The 22,917-nt window shown below is 40.4% G+C and overlaps 1 protein-coding gene across 5 annotated transcripts in view; it reads right to left on the bottom strand.

The window, feature by feature from the left end:
• The window catches only part of ELOVL7 (ELOVL fatty acid elongase 7), a 95,016-nt gene that overhangs the window by 36,440 nt on the left and 35,659 nt on the right, over window positions 1-22,917 (bottom strand). For 2 of the 5 annotated variants that reach the window (XM_063622607.1, XM_063622610.1), the window contains exons 2-5: window positions 18,378-18,436; window positions 17,329-17,367; window positions 13,955-14,005; window positions 1,340-1,437 (exon numbers count right to left, since the gene is read on the bottom strand). In XM_063622607.1, coding sequence (XP_063478677.1) covers window positions 1,340-1,403 — 64 coding nt within the window. In that variant the 5' untranslated portion in view covers window positions 1,404-1,437; window positions 13,955-14,005; window positions 17,329-17,367; window positions 18,378-18,436. The remainder of the gene's footprint in view (window positions 1-1,339; window positions 1,438-13,954; window positions 14,006-17,328; window positions 17,368-18,377; window positions 18,437-22,917) is intronic. The other 3 variants (XM_063622608.1, XM_055252134.2, XM_063622609.1) reach the window with 3 other exon arrangements.

The raw sequence follows: 22,917 nt of genomic DNA, 5'->3' as shown, positions 1-22,917 counted from the left end.
GCATTTCCTTCCTGAATTTGGTAGACTTGCAATTTCTAGCTGATAGGTAAGAATCAACCTAAAGTAGTGATGGTGGTGAGTATGTATAGCTCAGTATCTCAAAAATAAACTCAAATGTTAAATACCAGAGTACTACAACTAATAACCAGAACACATAGGTTCTAGTCTTTTCTGCCATCAACTAACCTTGACTTTGAGGTCACATTTCTTCAACTGTAAAATGAGGCATTAGCTTTGATGATATCTAAGATCCTTCTCAGCTCTAAGATGCTCTGATTCTTTGTTTTTGAAATTTTACTTTTGTTCTGCTTTGAAAACTTTAAAAAATGGTTATAAAAGCAACACAACATATTTGTTGTGATTTAAAAATATGTAGACAAATACAACTAAGGAAATAAAAATTACCCATAATCCTACTACCCAGAGATAACTACTAAACCCCATGAAAGAAATGTATGGAGTATTTTATAACCTGCTTTCATTTAACATATTTTAAACTTCTTGCTATGGCATTAATGTTTTCTGAAACATTGACTTTTAAAATAAATGGGCAAGGGTAAAAGGCAGGCATATCAGAATCACACAGAGGTGTCCCAGGCAGTCATTCCCTGGTTTTTCTGTTCCCTGTTCACTCTGACAGGTTCCTGGGGGCTGCAACTCTTTCATTCAAAAGAGTTGGCAGTGGCCGGGCGCAGTGGCTCACGCCTGTAATCCCAGCACTTTGGGAGGCCGAGGTAGGCGGATCACGAGGTCAGGAGATCGAGACCATCCTAACACAGTGAAACTCTATCTCTACTAAAAACACAAAAAATTAGCCAGGCGTAGTGGTGGGCGCCTGTAGTCCCAGCTACTCGGGAGGCTGAGGCAGGAGAATGGTGTGAACCTAGGAGGCGGAGGTTGCAGTGAGCCGAGACTGCGCCACTGCACTCCAGCTTGGACAACAGAGCGAGACTCCATCTCAAAAAAAAAAAAAAAAAAGAGTTGGCAGTAACTGTAATTTCCCTCAGGAGCATTAGGGAAGAATCAAGCTGAAGAGCACTGTCCTTCCAAAATCACTTTTAACGGCTACTAAGTTAGAATGAGCCATCATTTATTGATCAGTTCCCTTCACTGGATATCTAGGCTATTTTCATTACTGTAAACATTGTAATGAACATCTGTGTAGCTCCATCTTTGTAAATATCTGTAATGAAACTCGTGCACTTCCTCTTCGTTAACTAGTAATAAGGGACTGTTAAGTTGCAAAGTCTCTCATTCTGTTCCAATGAAATCCTATTAAATATGAGAATCTGACATAAAAAGGAAGGACGAACCTCAATTAGGAAATGTGGTTACTCACCAGCATCTTTGATCCAATTATCATAAAGATGAACAGTCCTCGATGTAAGATCACTGAAGGCCATTTTCCACAGGATTTACTGGCTGTTTTAATGGGTTCTTCAGTAAAATAAAACAGAAATGAGTTTATGATCTATAAATGCAAATAAAGTCAAGCTTATAGTAATACATTATTTAAAATGCTAAAAATTTAATATGAATAACTGGCAAGACAACAAACTCCCACTGAAGGCAAATGCATTAGTAAATTACTTTAAACCCTGATGCAGTTGCAGACATTTCGGATTTTCCATCCTTCTAGAGACACTGCTAACATCACTGAAAAAGACTAATATTCTATGTACAAGACTCAAAAGCAGTAAATGACTCTAAGAACTTTCATAGGAGCAGCTCCCTTTTATGCTGACAACATAATTCAGGAACGGACTGCACTTGAAGTGGCAAAGCTAAAGCCGAAACCCTGGAGAAGAAAGTCAAGAGATACACAAACTTTCAGAGAAGATAAACTGATCCTAGACTTAGAACTCATCTTCAGGCCTCATAAAGTCATCTATATGCAAATTTTTATAATTTAAGTAGAATAGAGACAGAAAGAGGGAAAGGAAGGTCTGTAGTATCCAAGGAAAAGCTGCTTAGTTTATCTAGACAGATAGACAAGAATAACTGGAGAAAGAAATCTGAAAAAGAAGACCAGTGAGGAGAAATAGCCTTATTAGGTATTAAAAGATATTATAAATCTGCAATAATTAAGACAGTGTGGCACTGGCACATGGAGAGACAAATGAATGTAATAGATTAGAATGTTCAGAAATAAACTAAATACACTTGAAAATTGAGAACTATATTTCAGTAACTAAATATTTTAGAAACTAAAATATACCTAAGATGTATATTTTACCATATTTTAACATCTGTAAAATCAGGGCTCACCTTATAAATGAATGGTGTGTCATAAAATTACTGGTATATTTGATTCAAAGCCATGTGGTGGGAACATGAAAAAGTTCTAGAGATGATGGTGGTGACAGCTGCACAACAATGTAAACGTACTTAATGCCATGGAAATTCACACTTAAAAATGGTCTGGCCGGGCGCGGTGGCTCACGCCTGTAATCCCAGCACTTTGGGAGGCCGAGGCGGGCGGATCACAAGGTCAGGAGATCGAGACCATCCTGGCTAACACAGTGAAACCCCGTCTCTACTAAAAATACAAAAAAAAATTAGCCGGGCGAGGTGGCGGGCGCCTGTAGTCCCAGCTACTCGGGAGGCTGAGGCAGGAGAATGGCGTGAACCCCGGGGGGCGGAGCCTGCAGTGAGCCAAGATCGTGCCACTGCACTCCAGCCTGGGTGACAGCAAGACTCTGTCTCAAAAAAAAAAAAAAAAAAAATGGTTAAAGTGGTAACCATTTAAATGAAAATATATATAAAATGGTAAAAATAATAGGTACATTTTACCACGATTTTAAAAAATTGGCTGGGTGCGGTGGTTCACACCTGTAATCCCAGCATTTTGGGAGACCAAGGCAGGCAGATCACCTGAGGTCAGGAGTTGGAGACCAGCCTGACCAACATGGTGAAACCCCATCTCTACTAAAAATACAAAAACTAGCCAGGCGTGGTGACGGGCGCCTATAATCCCAGCTACTCAGGAGGCTGAGGCAGGAGAATTGCTTGAACCCAGGAGGCAGAGGCTGCAGTGAGCAGATTGCGCCACTGCACTCCAGCCTAGTCCAGCCTGGTCCAGCCTGGGCGACAAAGTGAGGCTCAATCTTAAAAAAAAAAAAAATCCTCTAGGGTTCCCATAAGAAAATTCAGACTTTCCTCTAGGATTCTAAAGTAAAGCCATTTTATTTATGTAAGTATAGATAAAATTATATATGGCATATGGTATATGATAAAGGTGGCATTTCCAATGATTGGGCACTGAATTACCAGACATTATTCACTAAATGGTGTGGTACACCTGGACAGCCATCTGAGAAAAAAAGGTTCAATCCAAGTGTTATAATATAAACCAAGATAAACTCCAAATAAAGCAAATATTTAAGAAAAACAGAACCATGAAATCACTAGATGACATAGTAGAAGACTTTTATAACCTTGTAGGCTTACTAAGACCGAAAATTCAGAAGACATAAGAGAAGGCTAACAAATTTAATCATAAATGGCAAGCAGTAAAAAATATGTTCAATTCATATCATAGACAAGGGCTACCCTCCCTAATATATGACAAGTTTCTAGAAATTGATAAAAGACCTTAAGTCAATAGGAAATGGGCAAAGTTCACAGAAAAGGAAATACAAGTGGCACTTAAACATATGAAAAGTTGTTAACTAATCATATTTAAATAATCTGCAGTATTTTTTATCTATTGAATAGGCCAAAATCCAAACATTTTTTATCAAAATGGCCAAAATCCAGACAACCATTAACTGTGTTGGCAGGAGTGTGGGAAATTCTCTCTCTTCATGCACTACTAGTGGAAGTACAAATTAGTGTAACTCTTAGGATAATTTGCCATTATCAGTCAAAATTATAAATGCATACTTTTAACATAGCATTTCTACTTCTAGAAACTTATCCTGTATAAATACATACACATATTCAGAGTGGCATATATGCAAGTGTATTCATTGCATCAGTAAGAGCAAAAAACTAGAAACAATCCAAATGTCTAGATTTAACACCATGAAATATTATGACATTGTAAATAAGAATGAAGAACCTCTCCATGTGTTGATATGGAACTATTTCCAAGATAAATCACTATTTGAAAAAAGCAAAGAGCTGGGTGCAGTGGCTCACGTCTGTAATCCCAGCACTTTGGGAGGCTGAGGTGGGCAGATCATCTGAGGTCAGGAGTTCGAGACTAGCCTGGCCAACACGGTGAAACCCTGTCTCTACAAAAATACAAAAATTAGCCGGGCATGGTGGCAGGCGCCTGTAATTCCAGCTACTCGGGAGGCTGAGGCAGGGGAATCGCTTGAACCTGGGAGGCAGAGGTTGCAGTGAGCCAAGATTGCACCATTGCACTCCAGCCTGGGCGACAAAAAGAGTCGCCCATGTGCCAGTGCCACACTGTCTTAATTATTGCAGATTTATAATATCTTTTAATAAATAATAAGGCTAGTTTCTCCTCACTGGTCTTCTTTCTTTTCTTTTCTCGAAAAGAAAAAACCAAAGAAAGTACAAAATTTAAAAATGATGACCTTGTATATAAAAGGAGAAAAGGCATATGAATATAATTTTACATTTACTCATAGTTGTATAAAAGGAACTCTTAAGAGGTAGACATGAAAAAGGGAATGGGGTACAAACTGGGCTGAAGGAATGGAAGAAAGATTTTATACTGTTGTTTTGTGGCTCATATGGATATTTTACCTATCTAAAAATAAAGAATAAAATCAGCTGTACCTTTACTGGAACATTCCTACTTAAAAACCCATACACAAATACACATATGCAGATACACCCAAACTAGGAATTTTGTCTAAATTCTTTAAGAGTTCATCCCCTCCAGAGGATTTCTCCAAGTCCAGGAAGGCATGTCAGCATGGCTTCTGTATTGATACACCCAGTCTTCTCAGCTGAGTTCAGACTCAAGACTGGCTGTGGTGACGCCAGGGTCTTGCCAGAGTCGGCCTGGACTCTTATTTTCCTAAAAAATCATCTCCCATCTCTATAGCAAAGGGGTAATGTGCGGTTGTGAGCAGGGGCTCTGGGCTCACAACAACCTTAGTTTTTCAATCCCACCATTTAATAGCTGTGTGACTCCAGCAAAATTACAGCTCAATTTCCTAATCTGTAAAATGGGAATTCCATTCATTACCCACCAAGATACAAGAAACTAACTCATAGAGTTGTTCTGATACAATTAATTAATACAAATATTAAATAATACATATATTTGTAAGGTTTGTAGCACAGAATCTGATTTTTTAAAATGAGCATTCAATCAAACTTATCCTTTTGTTTTAGTTTTAGGGTGGTTTTTTTGTTTTTTTTTTGGTTTTGTTTTGTTTTTTTCTGAGACAGGGTCTGGCTCTGTCACCCAGGCTGGAGTGCACTTAGAGAGCTTGGCTCACTGCAGCCTCAACTGCCCGGGCTCAAGCAATCCTCCTGTCTCAGCCTCCCAAGTAGCTGGGCCTACCAAAGTCTGCCACCATGCCTGGCTAATTGTTTTATTTTTTGTAGAGATGGGTTTCACTGTGTTGCTCAGGCTGGTCTCAAACTCCTTGGGCTCAAGCAGTCCGCCTGCCTCTGCCTCCCAAAGTGCTGGGATTATAGGCATGAGCAACCGTACCCAGCCAAAATCAGCCATTTATCATTTAGAGAGAGAAATTGTACCAATTTATGGGGACATACAGACATAAAGATTAGACACTGGGGACTTCAAAATGGGGGAGGAGGAAGAGGAAAGGAGAGAGGAAGATGTAGTCTGTAAAACCTCCTATGGGTACTATGTTCACTATATGGGTGACAAGGGTAACAGAAGCCCAAATCTCAACATCACACACTGTACCCTTGTAAGAAACCTGCACATGTACCCCCAAATCTAAAATATATTTTTTTAAGTTGTGCCAATTTAATAGGAAAACATCTGGCCATCTCATTACCTGGTACAGTTAAATGGCAGTTTATGGAACAAATCTAGAAAAAACTCTACTACTTTTACTTTAAGAGCTAGCATATAACAGATTGTATGGTTCTTCCCATTGTGTCTTCCAATTGTCTTAGTATGAGTGTTTTAGACCACACAAAAAGCTACATTTCCCCCTCACCTTAACCACTGATATACTAGCCCTTGACCCATTATTCTCAAAATTAAAGTACTGAAATAATGCTCGTTGAGTTATTCAGAATCAGAGTGAAATATTTTAGTTTTACAAGCCATGTGGCAGGGTTAGACTTCAAAATGTTATTCTGTTTCTATGCGATTTTTTCCTCTTCTTCTTTCACTGCCTCCACATAGGCCATTTTCCCCTCCCCAGTCCTCACTGAAGCACAAAGACTCAAAGAAACCACACTCTAATGCAGGTCATAAATATTCACAGGCAGCCAAGAAAGGTGGTTTCTCCAATCCTAAAAACTACACAAGACTGAGATGAAGGAAGGAGGAAAGGCAGACAGAGGAAGAACCCAAACTGGATGAGGCAGGAGTAGATGTCATCAAAGCCAGCAGGAGATGAAGGACTACAGAGGTATGAAAAAGATCCAGTAACCATAGCTTTTTGGAGTGTGGACTCCTCTCTCACTAATCCACTGCTTGTAGATAATCTGTTGTCCTGTCCATAGTCTTTACTATTTGTGGGCCCACCAGAACAGAAGGAACATCCACAATTGCACAGGGATGGGGCACAACAGAAAAACCTGATCCCCCTTACCTTGTTGGAACTGAACACGAACTACTGAGAATTTCATCATGAGCTAAGAGTGATGGACTGGATGCCAATGTTACATGGTAGGGACTGACTGGTTTAGAAAAGTGTTAACAACTGAATTATATTGCAAGTATAGTGATACCCCTAGACTAGACCCAGACATATCTTTGCCTTCTTTTACCATGACTCATCATGGGCACTTGATTGCTAGACAATAGGCACATAAAGATAGGAGGCAAGCCTGGCATGGTGGCATGTGCCTGTAGTTCCAGCTACATGAAAGGCTGAGGTGGGAGGACTGCTTGAGCCTGGGCAACACAGCAAGATACCATCTCTAAAAAAAATCAGAGGGAGCAATTGACTCCATGTGGTATAGGTGTATAGGTAGTAGAGATATCCTTTAGTTAACAGCAGAACCAGGACCCGAAAAGACAATTTAGAATATTTGATGGCAAAGAAGTTCAGACCTGGCAATGGCTTAAAAATTAAGGCTCTTGTATGAATGAAGCTCACCAGACTATTGAGCACAAGAGAACTGGATAGAGAAGGAAGACTAAAAATGATCTACAAACCTATCCCCTTGATGCATCCCTGCCTCATCCCAGGTCTGACCATGGCTGGCCTAAGTTTAGTGGAGGTGCCCCACAGTCTCAACATGGTCCACACAAACTTTTCATGGAGCAGAGAGCTGGAGCAGGGAGTTGGTTAATTGCTTGAGGTATTATGAGAAGACTGAAGAGACACTATCAAGAGTTTGAGGAGTGGGAGGCCCTTCAAGACGGGTCACAGGAAGCTTTGGTGTTCAGATTGTTTTTGGACAAGCACCCACTGTAACTCTCAATGCAGTAGTTAAAGAGGTTGGTGTTATGCCACAAAGGTTCAGAAACTCATCTCATATTTGGGTAACATGAACATGCAATTTCTCAAAGGAAGAGTGGTAATTCATAAATAGGATAATACTGCTACAATTTTTTTTGCCCAGACCTGGAAGCCATGGGGATAAAAATGGACTCATGAGACTGAACTCCAGCATCTTCAAAGTGCTAGCTCAACACTACCCTAAGCTAGCAGGCACCAAATACCAGGATGACATGTTGCTGCTTAAAGCAAAATCAAGTAGAGGAACTAGATTTGGGTTTGGGGGTAGCATCCACAGAGCCCTGGAAACATTAAAGTTCAAGAACTTTAAGCTGAAAGACTCCTGATACCCAAGAAATGAAGCAGAGACTTAAAACTCTAAACAAAGGTAATATCTTATCCTGCTGCTAAGGGGATGTGGACCTCCTACAAAGTGAGCAGCAGAGGACAGAAGCAAGAGATCCTTGTCCTTTTTCTGGGAGGACTCTCAGAGGACTTGTCTGAAATGATCTACCTGTAAGACTACAATAAAGAGGTGCCAGCTGCATACAATATCCAAGTCCTGGGGCCCATGATGGTGAAAAAGAAGAAAGTACACTAAAAAAAGAAGTATTGTACCATAATACTACCTGACTATATTTTTAGCAGTTGTCAGAGATCAGAGCTCAGCAATGAAGACATTGAGAGGTTGAGAGGAAGGTAATCACAAGAAAGCAGTGGCCCAGAATTTGGGGCTACCTTAGATTATAAGGCAGTAGAAAAATCACCACCCCTCCATTAAGGGTGGAAGAAACAAGAGAGATACTTCAGAGGAACAGCTAAGGCTCACAGTCAGAGCTCAGCCTGCCTCCAAAGGCCTGAAAAATATATGGCAGGAGTAGAGTAAACAGGAGCTCACTCATGAGTACTGGTGCTGGTATTTCATTGCCCCACGTCTGCAACTGCCCCATGAATGCTGCTCCTTGATTTTGATAGTATCACATGACAACTCGGTCATCTGGTAAAGAAGTGACTTAATTTGCCTCTTTAGACCCAAATTAAAGATGTCAGGTTCAAACATGAGAAATGCGCCTTCTTCGTAGAGCAGAAATCCCTTCCCACAGGGCAACCTACCTGGAGACCACTCAGAGCCACAAGCTGCCTACGTAGCATGATGTAGACCTAACACCAGAACATACACAGTGTGCCTGGGCACCTGGTCACTTTGTCCTTTTTGCCCAAGTCTATTTCAACAGTGATCAGAAGGCAGAATTCTGGGAGAGCATCTTACTGGAATTCACTCAGATGAGGATGGGACCTCAGAGGTGCTTGCAGTGAGAAGCACCAGACAAGAGCCCAGAAATCATGGCCAACCACTTTCAGGTAGACTTTCAAATGTAGAGATTTATTCCAATTCTGCAACAGACATTGGAGACACTGTACCTGAGGGAAAGGAGTGGTAGCACATGGCTTTCTAGGGCATATCTTTAATCTAGGAACACAGCCATATGGTTTTCTCTTTCTCTCTTGATGTTTGGGAGGTTCTGGCCTCCCCAGTGATCTCTGCTTTGAGAATCAGATATCAGGGACAAATCTGGAAGAATAGAACTGGCTAGCCACAGATGCTGCTCAAGGGACCACACATTGAAATGAACTGCAGGAAGGTACCAACATAGGGATGGAGCTCTGTGGTGGAACTGGGTACTGCAGGGTAAAAACCAAACAGCTAACCTTCCTATGGGAAGCTTTGTCTGGCCTCATATGGGGGATGGGGTGTTTGAAACTTTACCCTTGTACAGAGTAAGGGAGGAGAAGGGGTACAGGGCAAATCAAGCTATTCCACAGAAATAACAAATGCTTAATGAAGAACGGATCAGAACATGCCTTCAAATGCAGAAGCTGTTGAGCAAAAGCAGTGTGGAGAATAAAAAGGCAAAGGCAGCTAACTGTGACTGATTAGATAGGGACAGGGAAGTCCAGATGTGAGTCAGAACAGGGAAGTGGGATCACAGCCCACAAGGTGGTGAAAGCCTCCCTGAGAGGAAGGTACTGAGAGACAGGACTAGCTGGACTTCCTAGGCCGACTAAGAATTCCTAAGCCTAGCTGGGGGAGGTGACCACACCCGCCTTTAAACACGGGGCTTGTAACTCAGCTCACACCCAACCAATCAGGTAGTAAAGAGGGCTCACTAAAATACAAATTAGGCTAAAAGCAGGAGGTAAAGAAATAGTCAAATCATATATCACCTGAGAGCACAGGGGGAGGGACAATGATTGGGATATAAACCCTGAAAGAGGCTGGGCAATGATCAGACTACACCGGTCGCGGTCAAGAGATCTTTATTGGAGGCATCGAGCAGAGAAGGAAGAGAAGAGAGGAGAAGAGGAGAGGAGAGGAGGGGAGGGGAGGGGAGGGGAGAGGAGGGGAGGGGAGGAGAAAGAAGAGAAGAAAGAGAAGAAGAGAAGAGAGGAGAGGAGAGGAGAGGAGAGGAGAGGAGAGGAGAGGAGAGGAGAGAAGAGAGCTGCTGGTGTGCTGGGTTTTATATCCCTTGGGCCTACATGGGGCAGGCCCAAGGGAAGGCGGGAGATGCTTCTTTCTGATTGGCCCTCCTTTGGCAGGTTCAGACAGTGCCCGGTCAAGGAGGGGAGAAGAACCCGGAACCGGCGCCATTAAGGTACCCCTGTTACCTAACAAACCCCAGGCATTCCAGCAGGAAGTGGCAACCCCTTTGGGTACCCTCCTGTTGTATGGGAACTCTGTTTTCACTCTATTAAATCTTGCAACTGCACACTCTTCTGGTTCGTATTTGCTCTGGCTCAAGCTGAACTTTTGCTTGCCATCCACCACTGCTGAACGCCGACGTCAGAGACTCGCCACTGATTTCCAACCCTCCGGATCTGGCAGGGTGTCCGCTGTGCTTCTGATCCAGTGAGGCGCCCATTACCACTCCCGATCGGGCTAGAGGCTCGCCATTGTTCCTGCATGGCTAAGTGCCCAGGTTCATCCTAACCAAACTGAACACTAGTCGCTAGGTTCCACGGTTCTCTTCCGTGACCCATGGCTTCTAAAAGAGCTATAACACTCACCACATGGCCCAAGGTTCCATTCCTTGGAATCTGTGAGGCCAAGAACCCCAGGTCAGAGAACAAAAGGCTTGCTGCCATCTTGGGAGCGCCCGCCACCATCTTGGGGGCTCTAAGAACAAAGATCCACACACGGTAACAGTATTGCATAGATGGTCTCTCTCTGGGTTATGACCCTAGAAAATCAGAGGCCCCAAGTCTCTGCTCTTACCATCTTTGGCAGGAAAAATCCCTGAGATAAGAAATAAACTTCTTAGTAAGAATTTAAAGGTTGCTAGGGAAACTTCCACCTAGATACTAATCTACACATTTCCTAGTATTCCCTTCCTCATCTGTTTTCTCACTGGAACTGATTCCCCACTCTCGTCCCCATCCTTTATACTTTAGCAGAAACAAAATAAAGAGGCTGTCAGGCTGGAGGAAAGTGACCAGCAGCTCTGAAGTATATTAAAACATGAAGGATGACTATGAAGTAATTATTTGTTTAAAGCAGGATTTCTCAACCTCGACAGTATTGATATTTGGGGGCAGACAATTCTTAGTTGTGGGGAAGTGTCCTGATTATTGCAGGATGTTTAGAACCACAACTTGGCTTCCATCCACGAGTGCCATGAACAAGTCCTCCCCAGTTGAGATGATCAAAAACATTTCCAGAAATTGCCAAACGTCCCCTATGGGGCAAAATCCTCCCAAGTTGAGAACTATTGTTCTAAAGGAAGCTACCAACACGTATTCATTCAAATAAATGTTTGCCTCAGCGTAACCACTTTGGCAATTACACATTTGTGTGAGTGATACAGTCATCAAAACAATTTTTGAGCTTTTCTTTAAAAATCAACTTCAGAGTTTTTCAGAATTTCATTTAAATGGTTTTAAAGGAGGAAAAATCTTTGCGTACTGCTTTTATACAACAAGTTCATAACTAATCAAAAGTTAAGGTTGGTTTAGAGGCAAATGGATCAAGTGGAGCTATATTTTTATCAATGAGGTGGGAAAGGGTGGGGAATAGAGCTGGGTTTAATGAAAAAGTAATTTACTATGGACATATTTCAGCTTATTAATTTACTACGGACATTTTGAGAACAATTCCAAAAACAACTTGGCAAATGTTTGGGGCTATGGCAGTATTAGTGGAAAAGATATATAGTAGTCTGAGGTGAATATTTGAGGAAACACTCATTTAGATGTATATATTCCAGCAGAATAGTTTATCTGCTGGAATTGTCACTTATAACTCCAATTAAAAGGAAGCAAACCTAGAATGTGGAACAGCCTCAGTGAAAAATTATTTCAAATGACAAATTTTCAAATTTGTTAATTATAACACTTACGCATGTGTGTATGCAGCAATATATACATACTGTACACACACACATTACAGAAGCAAAAATACATGTCCATTCCACCTACTATACAGGATTTTGTGTTTTGTTTTGATGGCTCATGTATATTAACCCACATTTCTCCTTGGTATTTTATTTGTCACCCTCCATTCTCTTTTTGCTGTTTCTCTCCATTGAATAGGTTGTTCACACTGCCTTGGAAATAAAAGAGAACAGCAGAAAGCAAAGAAAGTTTTATCTTAGCTTTTGGGTTACAAAAGCTTAGGCACTTAGCCATACAGAACATAGGGCAGAGACAAGAGGTGCCCATGCCTCCTGGCACAGAAAAGCATCCTTCAGGCTTGAGGAGAGTCTGAGGAAAAGAGTTAGTACAGATCCCAGAGAGAAAGGTAATAAGCCCTGAGGAAGTGCCAGGTAGGATAACAGGAGGCAAGAGCAGGAGAGGTCAGGCACTCTTGCCTGGGCAGAGCTGGGACAGGTGGCCAGTAGGACTTTAGACAGCCACTGAAAGTTTCTTTTGCTCCAGTCTGTTGCAAGAGCAGTACAAGGACTTCTGAGCATCCCCAATAGGCATGGAAGTGTGAAAGGAAAGTATCTTGGGCCCCCAAAGTCACTAAAGGGAAAAAGCAGCTGGGAACTGCTTAGGGCAAACCTGCCCCCAATCTTTTCAAAGTTATCCTCTGCTCACTGAGATAAATGCATACCTGATTGCCTCTTTTGTAAAGGTTAATCAGAAACTCAAAAGAATGTAAGCAACCCTTTTTCTCTCACCTATCTGTGACCTGGAAGCCCCCTCCTTGCTTCAAGTCTTCCTGCCTTTGCTTTGAGTTGTCCCGCCTTTCCACACCGAACCAATGTACTTCTTACATACATTGATTGATGTCTCATGTCTCCCTAAAATTTATAAAACTAAGCTGTGCCCTGACCGCCTTGGGCACATGTTGTCAGAACCTCCTGAGGCTGTGTCACAGGTGCGTGTCCTCGACCTTGGCAAATAAAGTTTCAAAATTAACTGAGAAACCTTTCAGATTTTCTGGTTTATGGAAGTATTGCCGAAGAACCATAGAAAATGAAGGAGTCATAAAAGTAGAAACAACATATATCTCTTCAGATCTGCAAGCACAAGTGGCCAAAGACCTGATGGGACCCTGGATATCTCAAAGGATGGCAATGTAGACAGAGAACATGGAGGATTAAAGGGCTCCTCCTCCCAATTACCTTGATACTACATAAGCTTTTTTAACTTGCTGAGGGTGGAGGGGAGGTGCTTAGAGATTAAAGTTGACTTAAGTAGTTTTCTACCACCTCAAGGAATAAAAGTTTGAAATAAAAATAAAGCTGTAAAAAAAATTATTTTCTTATATCAGGCCAAATAGACTTTAAGTCAAAAACTGTCACAAGAGATAAGATCATTATATGGTGATAAAGGGGTCAATTCATCAAGAGAATATAGCAATTATAAATACATATGTACCGAACATAGTAGCACCAAAAATAATGCAAAGATTAATAGATCTGAAAGGAGAGAGAGACTACAATATAATAATAGTAGGGGACTTTAATATCCTACTTTCAACATTGCATAAATCATGAAGACATAAAATAAATAAGGAAACATTGAACTTGAAGTACACGTTAGATTAAATGAACCTAACAGCCATGTGCTGAACATTCTATCCAACAACAGCAAAATACACATTCTCCTTAAGTGTACACAGAACATTCTCCATGACAGATGATATATTGAGCCACAAAACCAGTTTTACCAAATTTAAGACGACTGAAATCACATCAAGCATCTTTTCTTATCACAATGGTGTGAAACTACAAATCAATAACAGAAAGAAAACTGAAAAACTCACAAATACATGGAAAGTAAGCAACATGCACCTGAACAACTCACGGTCAAAAAAGAAATCAAAAGGGAAATTTAAAAATATTGAGACAAATGAAAATGAAAACACAACTTACCAAAACTTATGGGATGCCATAAAAGCAGTTCTAAGAGGGAAGTTTAAATGCCTATAATAGAAAAGAAAAAAAACTTCAAATAAATAATTAACATTGCACTTCAAGAAACTAGAAAAAGAAAAATTCAGCAGAAGCAAGAAAATAATATAGATTAGAGTAGAAATAAAGGAAATAAAGACTAGAAAAACAATAAAAAGATCAACAAAACTAAGAGCTGGTTATCTAAAAAGTTCAACAAAATTGACAAACCTTTAGCTGCACAAAGGAAAAAAAAGAATATTAATAAATAAAATTGGAAATGAAAGAAGAGACATTGCAACTGAGACCACAGAAATGCAAAGGATCATAAGAACTGCTGTGAAAAATGATACACTGACATATCCCAGAATAAATGGATACACTCCTAGAAACATATAACCTTCCCGGATTGAATCATGAAGCGGGAGAAAATCTAAACAGACCAACAGTGGGTAAGGAGATCAAGTCAGTAATCAAAAACCTCCCATAAAATAAAAGTCCAGGACCTGATAACTTCACTGTTAAATTCTACCAAACATTTAAAGAATAACTAATAGACCGGGTGTGGTGGCTCATGCCTGTAATCCCAGCACTTTGGGAGGCCGAGGCGGGCGGATCACCTGAGGTCAGGAGTTCGAGACCAGCCTGACCAACATAGAGAAACCCTGTCTCTACTAAAAATACAAAATTAGCCGCGCATGGTGGCACATGCCTGTAATCCCAGCTACTCGGGAGGCTGAGGCAGGAGAATCACTTGAACCTGGGAGGCGGAGGTTGCGGTGAGCTGAGATCACGCCATTGCACTCCAGCCTGGGCTCGAAACTCCATCTCAAAAAAAAAAAAGAATAACTAATATTGATTCTTCTCAAACTCTTCGAAAAAAAACTGAAGAGGAGGGAATACTTCTGAACTCATTTCATAACGTCAGCATTACCCAGATACCAAAACCAGACAAGGACACTATAAAAAAAAGAAAACTTCAGGTCAATACCCTTGATGAACATATAGGCAAAAATCCTCAAGAGAATACCTGCAAATCAAATTCAATAGCACATAAAAAGGATCATTCACTATGATCAAGTGGGATTTATCCCTCGGACACAAGGATGGTTCAACAAATGCAAATCAATAAATGTGATATACCACATTAATAAAATGGAAGACAAAAACCACATAATCATTCCAATCGATGCAAAAAGAGCATTTGACAAAATTCAGCATCCTTTTATAATAAAAACTCAATGAATTCAGTTTAGAAGAAACCTCAAAACAATAAAGGCCATATATAAAAAGCTAACATAATACTCAGCAGTAAAGAGTTGAAAGCTTTTCCTCTAAGATCAAGACAAGGATGCCCACTCTCACCACTTTTTTTGTTGTTTGTTTTAAAAAATAGAAATTTATTTCTTACAGTTCTAGAGGCTGCAAGTTCTCGATCAAGGTGCCAGCAAGATAAGGTCTCATTCTGAAGTCTCTTCTCTTGGCTTGCAGGTGGCAACCATCTCACTGTGTGTTTGAATGACCTCTTTGTTGTGCCCTCACCACTTCTATACAACATAGTAGTCTTCCCTCCATATTCATGGGTTCTGCATCCATGGAATCAGAGGGCCAATTGTACATATTTTCAATCCACTGTTGGTGGATGTGGAATCTTCAGTTATGGAAGGTCAACTGTACTACACCATTAAGCATTCTAATTTTAAAAAATGTTTTACTTATTTATTTATTTATTTGGAGACAGGGTCTCGTTTTGTCACCGAGGCTAGAGTGCAGTGGCATGATCATGACTCACTGCAGCCTTGATCTCCTGGGCTAAGGAAATTCTCCCACTATAGCCTCCCGAGTAGCTGGGACTACAGGCATATGCCATAATGCCTGGCTAATATTTTATTTTTTGTAGAGATGGGTGTCTTACTGTGTTGCCCGGGCTGGTCTCAAATGCCTGGGCTCAGGTGATCCTCCCACCTTGTCCTCCCGAAGTGCTCGGATTATAGGCATGAGCCACTATGCCTGGCCTGGACTACAGGAATCTCGGATTTTGGTATAAGGTCCTGTAACCAATGCCCCACAGATACGAAGGGCTGACTGTACTGGAGGATCTAGCCACAGCAATTATGCAAAAAAGAAATAAAAAGGCATCCAAATCAGAAAGGAAGAAGTTAGTGTGTCTCCTTGCAGCCAATAGTGTCTTATAACTAGAAAACCCTAAAGAGTACCAGGTGTGGTGGCCCACATCCGTAATCCCAGCACTTTGGGAGGCCAAGGCAAGGGGATCACTTTAGCCCAGGGGTTGAAGACCAGCATGGACAACAAAGTGAGCCCCCATCTCTACAAAAAAATTTAAAAATTAGCCAGGCATGGTGGCGCACATCTGTGGTTTCAGCTACACAGGAGGCTAAGGCAGGACGATGGCTTGAGCCCGGGAGGTCAAGGCTGCAGTGAGTCACGATCGTGCCACTGCACTCCAGCCTGGGTGACAGAACATGATCCTGTCTCAAAAAAAAAGAAAAAAAAATGAAGAAACTAGAACAAAGCGAGCAGAAGGAAGGATAAGCAGCTTGCTGAGTCTGTTCAGTCTTTCTTCCCTTGTAGGACGCTTGCTCCATCTCCTCCTGCCCTTGAATGTCAGATTCCAGGCTCTTTGGCCTTCGGACTCTGGGAACTTGCACCAGTGGCCTCTCAGGGGCTCTCAGGCCTTTGGCCTCAGACTGAGAGCTGCACTGTTGGCTTCCCTAGTTTTGAGGCTTTTGAACTTGGACTGAGTCACACCACTAGCTTCTCTCTCTTTCTCCAGCTTGCAGATGGCCTATTGTTGAGACTTTGCCCTGTGAGCCAATTCTCCCTAATAAACTCTCTTTTATATATATACATATATCCTATTGGTTCTGTCCCTCTGGAGGACTCCAATAAAGACTTGAAGAGTTTGTCAAGTGAGATTTGAAACCATTTACTTTAGGTATGGGATTCGGTCAGTACAATTTTTCTTTTATATCCCTTATGTCAATGGTTCTTAAACCTGGTTGAAAATCAGAATCACCCAGAGCGAGATTTGGATTCAGTTAATGTTTGGGAAAATTCTGATGGGCCAGGTTTGAGAATCTTTTCTTAATGCTTCATAAATCATTCTCAGACATGACAACACCCATGACAACAGGAGCAACAGGCATAAAATACGTGACAGGATTCAGTTAAAGGTCACTCAGGAACGATAAGGCATCTGGGTCAAGAAGGGCAGGAATAGGAGGTGCAATCAATGCTGGAAAAGATTAATCTGGGATTTCAAAAGAACTCACAAGAGATGTGAAATATGGGGACCGATCTTTGAATCAGCACATATATCCAGGATGTAAACTAACCTTTTATATCTGGGATGATTGCTTGAAGTTCCTAAGTATCTGTGAAAGAGAAAATCACTACTATATCTTATATCTTAGTAAATAACAGAAAATTAGACCTTATATTAGGTCTAATTTTCTGTAATTTACTAAGAAAATTAGTAAATTAGTAAATAAAATTAGACCAAAATTTACTAATTTTCTTAGTAAATTACAGAAAATTAGACCAAAATTAGACAATTTTGTTTGTAATTTAGGCAAACAAAATTGATGAAGAAATGTCAAAGATACTAAACACCTAACTTTCTATTTTTCCAATGGCAATGTTACAGCATCAGGGAAGATGCTTTCATCTACAAGTAACAGAAAACTCAAAATGGCTTAACCAGTAAGGGGATATGTTTTCTCATAGTATAAGAAGTCCAAAGATACGGCAGTTCTCCTGAGTTGGCAAAATTCTCTTTTGTCATTTTTATGGAAAAAGATAGTAGCAACCATTCCAAATAGCACATTCTCATACACCTTTATTTAGAGCAGTGAAAGAGAACTTTGTGTCTCTTTTTAGGAGCTTCAAAATCCTTCTCAATGCTCCTCCAGAGGCCCTTAAATGTCACTTCCCAGAATTGCATCACATGCCAACATTTAAACCAAGCACTGAAAAAAAAAAAAAAAACACTGGGACTGCAGTGATTTCTTGGTTAATCTACATTATATTTACCGTCCCATCCCACCCCACAAGTCACAAGCGGAAGCATATGACCTTAGGGAGAAAGGAGAATCCCAGAATAAGGAAGAAGAGTGGTTAGCTCACATGGAAGAAGGAAAGTTGAGAGACAATGTTGGCTGTAGCCATGACACAGAGATTACTCTGCAGTGTCATTTCAAGTATAAACTGAATCTGACGGCCTGAGCCTATCCGAGTGATCTCTACCTTTCCTGCTGATAGGTGCTCAGGAAAAACTAACCTTGATTTTTGTTTAAACAAAGCATGATTAATAAGTGAATATGTTAAGTATGCCTGATAAACATATTTTGCAACACCATATAAGACTTGTTGGTGAATTACATACCTGCTATTTAGAAGTATCTTGTGCCATTGTCTCTCTGATACAGATAACACACCATAAACCTATAAACACAGACAGCATAGGGTTGGGCTACTACTTGTAATTGTTGTTATATCACTTCCATGAACTCATGTTGCTCTGATGGGTATACAACATATTTAAATAAAATAGATGTTTCCCATCCCCCAATAACAATGACATAATAGAACATATTACCACATTTTCTATATGAATTAACTCAGGCCTGTCTTTCAATCAAGTTTAAGAGTAGTCATTTCCACGTCAAACAGAACCTCAAAACAAGTATTTTTACCATCCTTTCCACTCCCTACTACTCCATTATTTCATCTCAATTTTCACTTCCTCATTTTCCCTTCATAAAGGGATTTCTTAAGAATTAAATGCCTCTAGAAAATATAACATATGTGCATGACCCACCAAAGTAATTCAGATTGCATTTCTGTTTGGCACAAGCTCTTCAGTATAATCATGACTCTTGAGTTTGAGCAGAGGCAAACAAACTAGATGTTCACTCACCAACCTCAACATGTTAACATGTCAACTTGTAAGAAATGAAGGAGTCCTAGAAGCCAATGATACAGCAACAGGCCCCACTAGGAAATACAATTCACGTAAAAACCTTAGCATGAGTGCTAAATACTGTGCTACTTAATTGCGCTTATTTTTACTCTTATTGATAATAGAGGGCCTCTGAATCTAAGCAGAGCAATCAGTATCCTTCCGAAGTCTCTGGTTCTAACTCAGCATTCTATAATTGGAGAGACAGGGCAAACTTAGAAAAGAGTCAGAGAATCTTTAGGGGAAATAAAGGACACACTGAAGTCGCCATCAAGAAGTATAAGCTCAGTGCTAGGCAGTGCGGAATGGGAGGATAAAGACAAGGTCCCTACTCTCAGGCAGCCTCAACATATGCAAAGAGTCTAGACTCTGGGATGAATAAATGTGAGTAAAGAAAAGCATCTTAAAAACTGTACAGATGATAGTGACCACTGGGACCAACTGGGAAGTCTCTCTATCAGAAGAAGTGATAAGTACCCCAAAGGCAGTTTAATTCTTATTTGTAATTTAAGTGCTAGGACTTGAATAGTACTAGTCTTGAATAGAACAAGTGCTTAATAAATATCTGCTGAATGAATTTAAAAATGTTGTAAACTCAGAAAAATAAGGGAAGGCAAGAGGGACAGACCAAATGCTCCATTTCTTAGGCCTTCTTCCCTACTTTTTTGAAACAAATACAAAATACTCCTGTCATTCATTTTCTCTTCAAACACAAATTAACTTTTAGGCATCTATTATTGTGCAAGAAAGTGCTAAGCAAGACACAATATTGTTTTTAAAATATGGTTCCTAAATTCAAACAACTGAATCTGGCAGGTAAAAGGCACCTACTCAGATTTCACCAACGCAAAGCAGAATGCAGGGGCATGCAAACAGTTCACATAGACTGCAAAAGTCCTTAGGAATGAAGAGTCACATCTGTATCCACATGTGACCTAGAAGAAAGGCATAATGGAGGAAAGGATACATGAGCTGAGCCTTGAGAATAAAATTTCAATAGGGCAAAAATGTGCACAGCTGAAAGGAGAGGCCTGCATTGCAAGTAGAGAAAATTCATTTGCTTATTCAACCAATATTCTGAAGTATATGTTATAGGCCAAACACTTTTTTAGGTGACAATGATACAGTAGGAAACAAAACAAAAATCCTAGCTTCATGAGATTATGAAAAGTTGCACATGTGTTTCCAAAATGTTTGTTACTACAACTTGGTAACATACAGGGCTAAGGATGGAAACAATAGGAAGATCAAGACAGGAAAAGTAGATTACAGCGGTGGCACCTGATTGTGGAGGAATCAAAGGCCAGCCAGGCTAAACAATTTTTTTAGAGTTAGTTCTGTTGACCATGAGGAGTCATTACAGGTTTCTCAACTGAGAAATGTCTTAATCAACGTGGTGTTTTGAAAAGATTGTCTGGGTGGTGGAATCCAGGGCTGGGTAACTAAGGGTGTGGTTTAAAAGCAGGGAGAGCAATTACACAGTATTGCATCCTATTGGGAAGGATCCAGCATAAGCCAATATTGCATCCTACTGGGAAGGATCCAGCATAAGCATCACTTCCTCTGAGATGTCATTCTTGATTCAGCCAGTCAGGGCTAGGTGTGCCACTAAGGTATCCTCAAAAGAATCTCTCATCTATGAGAGCACTTCCTGTACACAGTATTGCAAATCTATTCTTATCTTTTCTACTCATGAAGAGGAAAGAGACTGAGCCTCATCACGTCCATATTCCCAGGGCCTAGACCAACGCCTGGCATGTAGCAGGAAATAAGTGTGATATGAGTAAATATCCAAGTGTTATGGATTGAATTGTGTCTTCCCAACATTTGTATGTTAAAGTCCTAACCTCCAGTTCTTCAGGATGTGACCCTATTTGGAGAAAGAGTCTTTCCAGAAGTCATCAAATTATAATGAGGTCATTAGGTGGTCCCTAATCCACTATGACTGGGGTCTTTATAAAAACAGGAAATTTAGACACAGACATGCACACAGGAAGAACACCCACCTATAAGCCAAGGGGAGAGGCCTGAACAGATCCTTTCCTCATAGCCCTCAGAGAAAACCAACCCTACCAACACTTGGATTTCAGATTTCTCATCTTCAGAGCCATGAGGTAATAAATATCTGTTGCTTAAACTACCTAGTTTATGGCACTTTATTACAGCAGTTGTAGCAAACTAATACACCAAAGTGAAGATGTTCACTCAACTTGAAGAAAAATCCAGAATCAGAGCCCAGGATTAAGGCCAGGGTTACCTGTAAAGAGAGGCAATCATTGTCATGGGAGCAGACTAAATCTCTGTGAGAAATAATATAGGAGACATGGCAAAGGGCAGCACCCAGGGGACACCCATGTTTAGGAATCAGGAAGAGCAGCTGAGACAAATTTAAAGAAGCAACAGCCAGAAAGGTGCAGAAGGAAGCTGCCTGATAGGAGCTTCAAATACTGCAAAAAAAAGAAAAAGAAATGATGGAAAAAAAGTAACAGAAATTTATTGTCTCACAGTTCTGGATGTTAGAAGTCTAAAATCAAGTCTTGGTAGGGTTGGTTCCTTCTGAGGGCTGAAGGAACTGTTTGTGGTCTCTCTCCTTGGCTTGTGAACTGCCATCTTTATGTTCACAGGAAGGAAGCCCCTCAGGGAACACCCATGTTGGGGAAATAGAAAGAGAATCCAGGGACAAACATAAAGAAGCAAGTCAGAGAGCTGCAGAAGGGAGCTTCTACTTTGGTATTGGTAGCAGCTGCAAATACAGCAAAAAGAAAAATAAATTGTCAAAAGAAAAACTGCCCACAAAATTTCACAGAGGCAACCAAATAAGGAAGGGCTACATACAAATGTTCTAAATTGCAAAACGCTGTGGCCCAGGAAAGGGTCGGGAGCACAGTGGCATCTACAACATGGCAGGGTTCCTAACTCAACATGGCCTCTTCCCCCAGCTGTGCTGGGGATGCAAAAGAGCCTGAGAATCCTCACAAGTAACCCCACATCGGAGGAGAAGCAAATAAACTCACAATCCTAATTTTGTTTTTTTTTTTCTCCAGGTGGAGAATGGAACAACAGGATTGATTCTGATTATGGAAACTCCATACACTAGTGAACAGATAAAAATGCCTTAAAGGGAATGGGATGCAACCTATGAGGTGGAATGAATCTTGTTATGAATATTGAACACTACAACTTAGGCTCCTGAATTCTTCTTTTTTTCACTTTCCATGTCTCGGGCTACAGGAAAAAATGACTATAAACTGAAATTATCAGCCCTCAAACTATCGCTCAGTGAGAAAAAACAAACTGGCTCAAAAACACTGAGGGAAAGAGACAGCAAAGCACCCAAATTGTATCAGAGTAAGTATGTGGTCTGACTACAGGTGCCCTAATATTCATTTGATGAAAAAAAAAATCACTGGAAAACTTTACAAATAAACTGTTGGGGGGAAAGAAAGCAAAGCAAAAAGGACACAGAAGACAAAAAATAACCAAGAACAACAAAAGGTAACTAAAGGAACAAAAAGAAATTCTCCAGAAGTGTTTTGAGTTAAAAACAGGCATTCATAAAATGATAAAAGAATAAAATGGAATGGGAGACTGTAGAACCAATGAAACAAATTGAGGACCAAAGCATCATTAGCACACTAAAAAATAAATCAGATACAGCCAGAAACAGAGTATTCAGAGCCAAACAGTGATTTCTAGGTATAGAAGAAAACCTGAAGTGTTCAAATGAAAATGATAAAGGTTAAAGCAATAGAAAAAAAAAGAAGGGCAAAGATGATCCTATAAAAGGGTAATTGGTCTTTCTAAAGTACAAGATTCAACAAAAGAAAAAGTAACATATTCAAATACATAACAAAAAATAATTTCCTACTGACTTTATAGACAGACTGAGAAAACAAGATTGTAAGATAATCTGATGCATAACAATCAATAGAAGACAAATCCTGGTTAAATTGATGAACTCAAA

This window comes from Symphalangus syndactylus, chromosome 18, assembly GCF_028878055.3.
Source record: "Symphalangus syndactylus isolate Jambi chromosome 18, NHGRI_mSymSyn1-v2.1_pri, whole genome shotgun sequence".
Taxonomy (NCBI): Eukaryota; Metazoa; Chordata; class Mammalia; order Primates; family Hylobatidae; genus Symphalangus; species Symphalangus syndactylus.
Note: the sequence above shows the minus strand (reverse complement) of the source record. Positions and strands in the feature narration are given on the sequence as shown.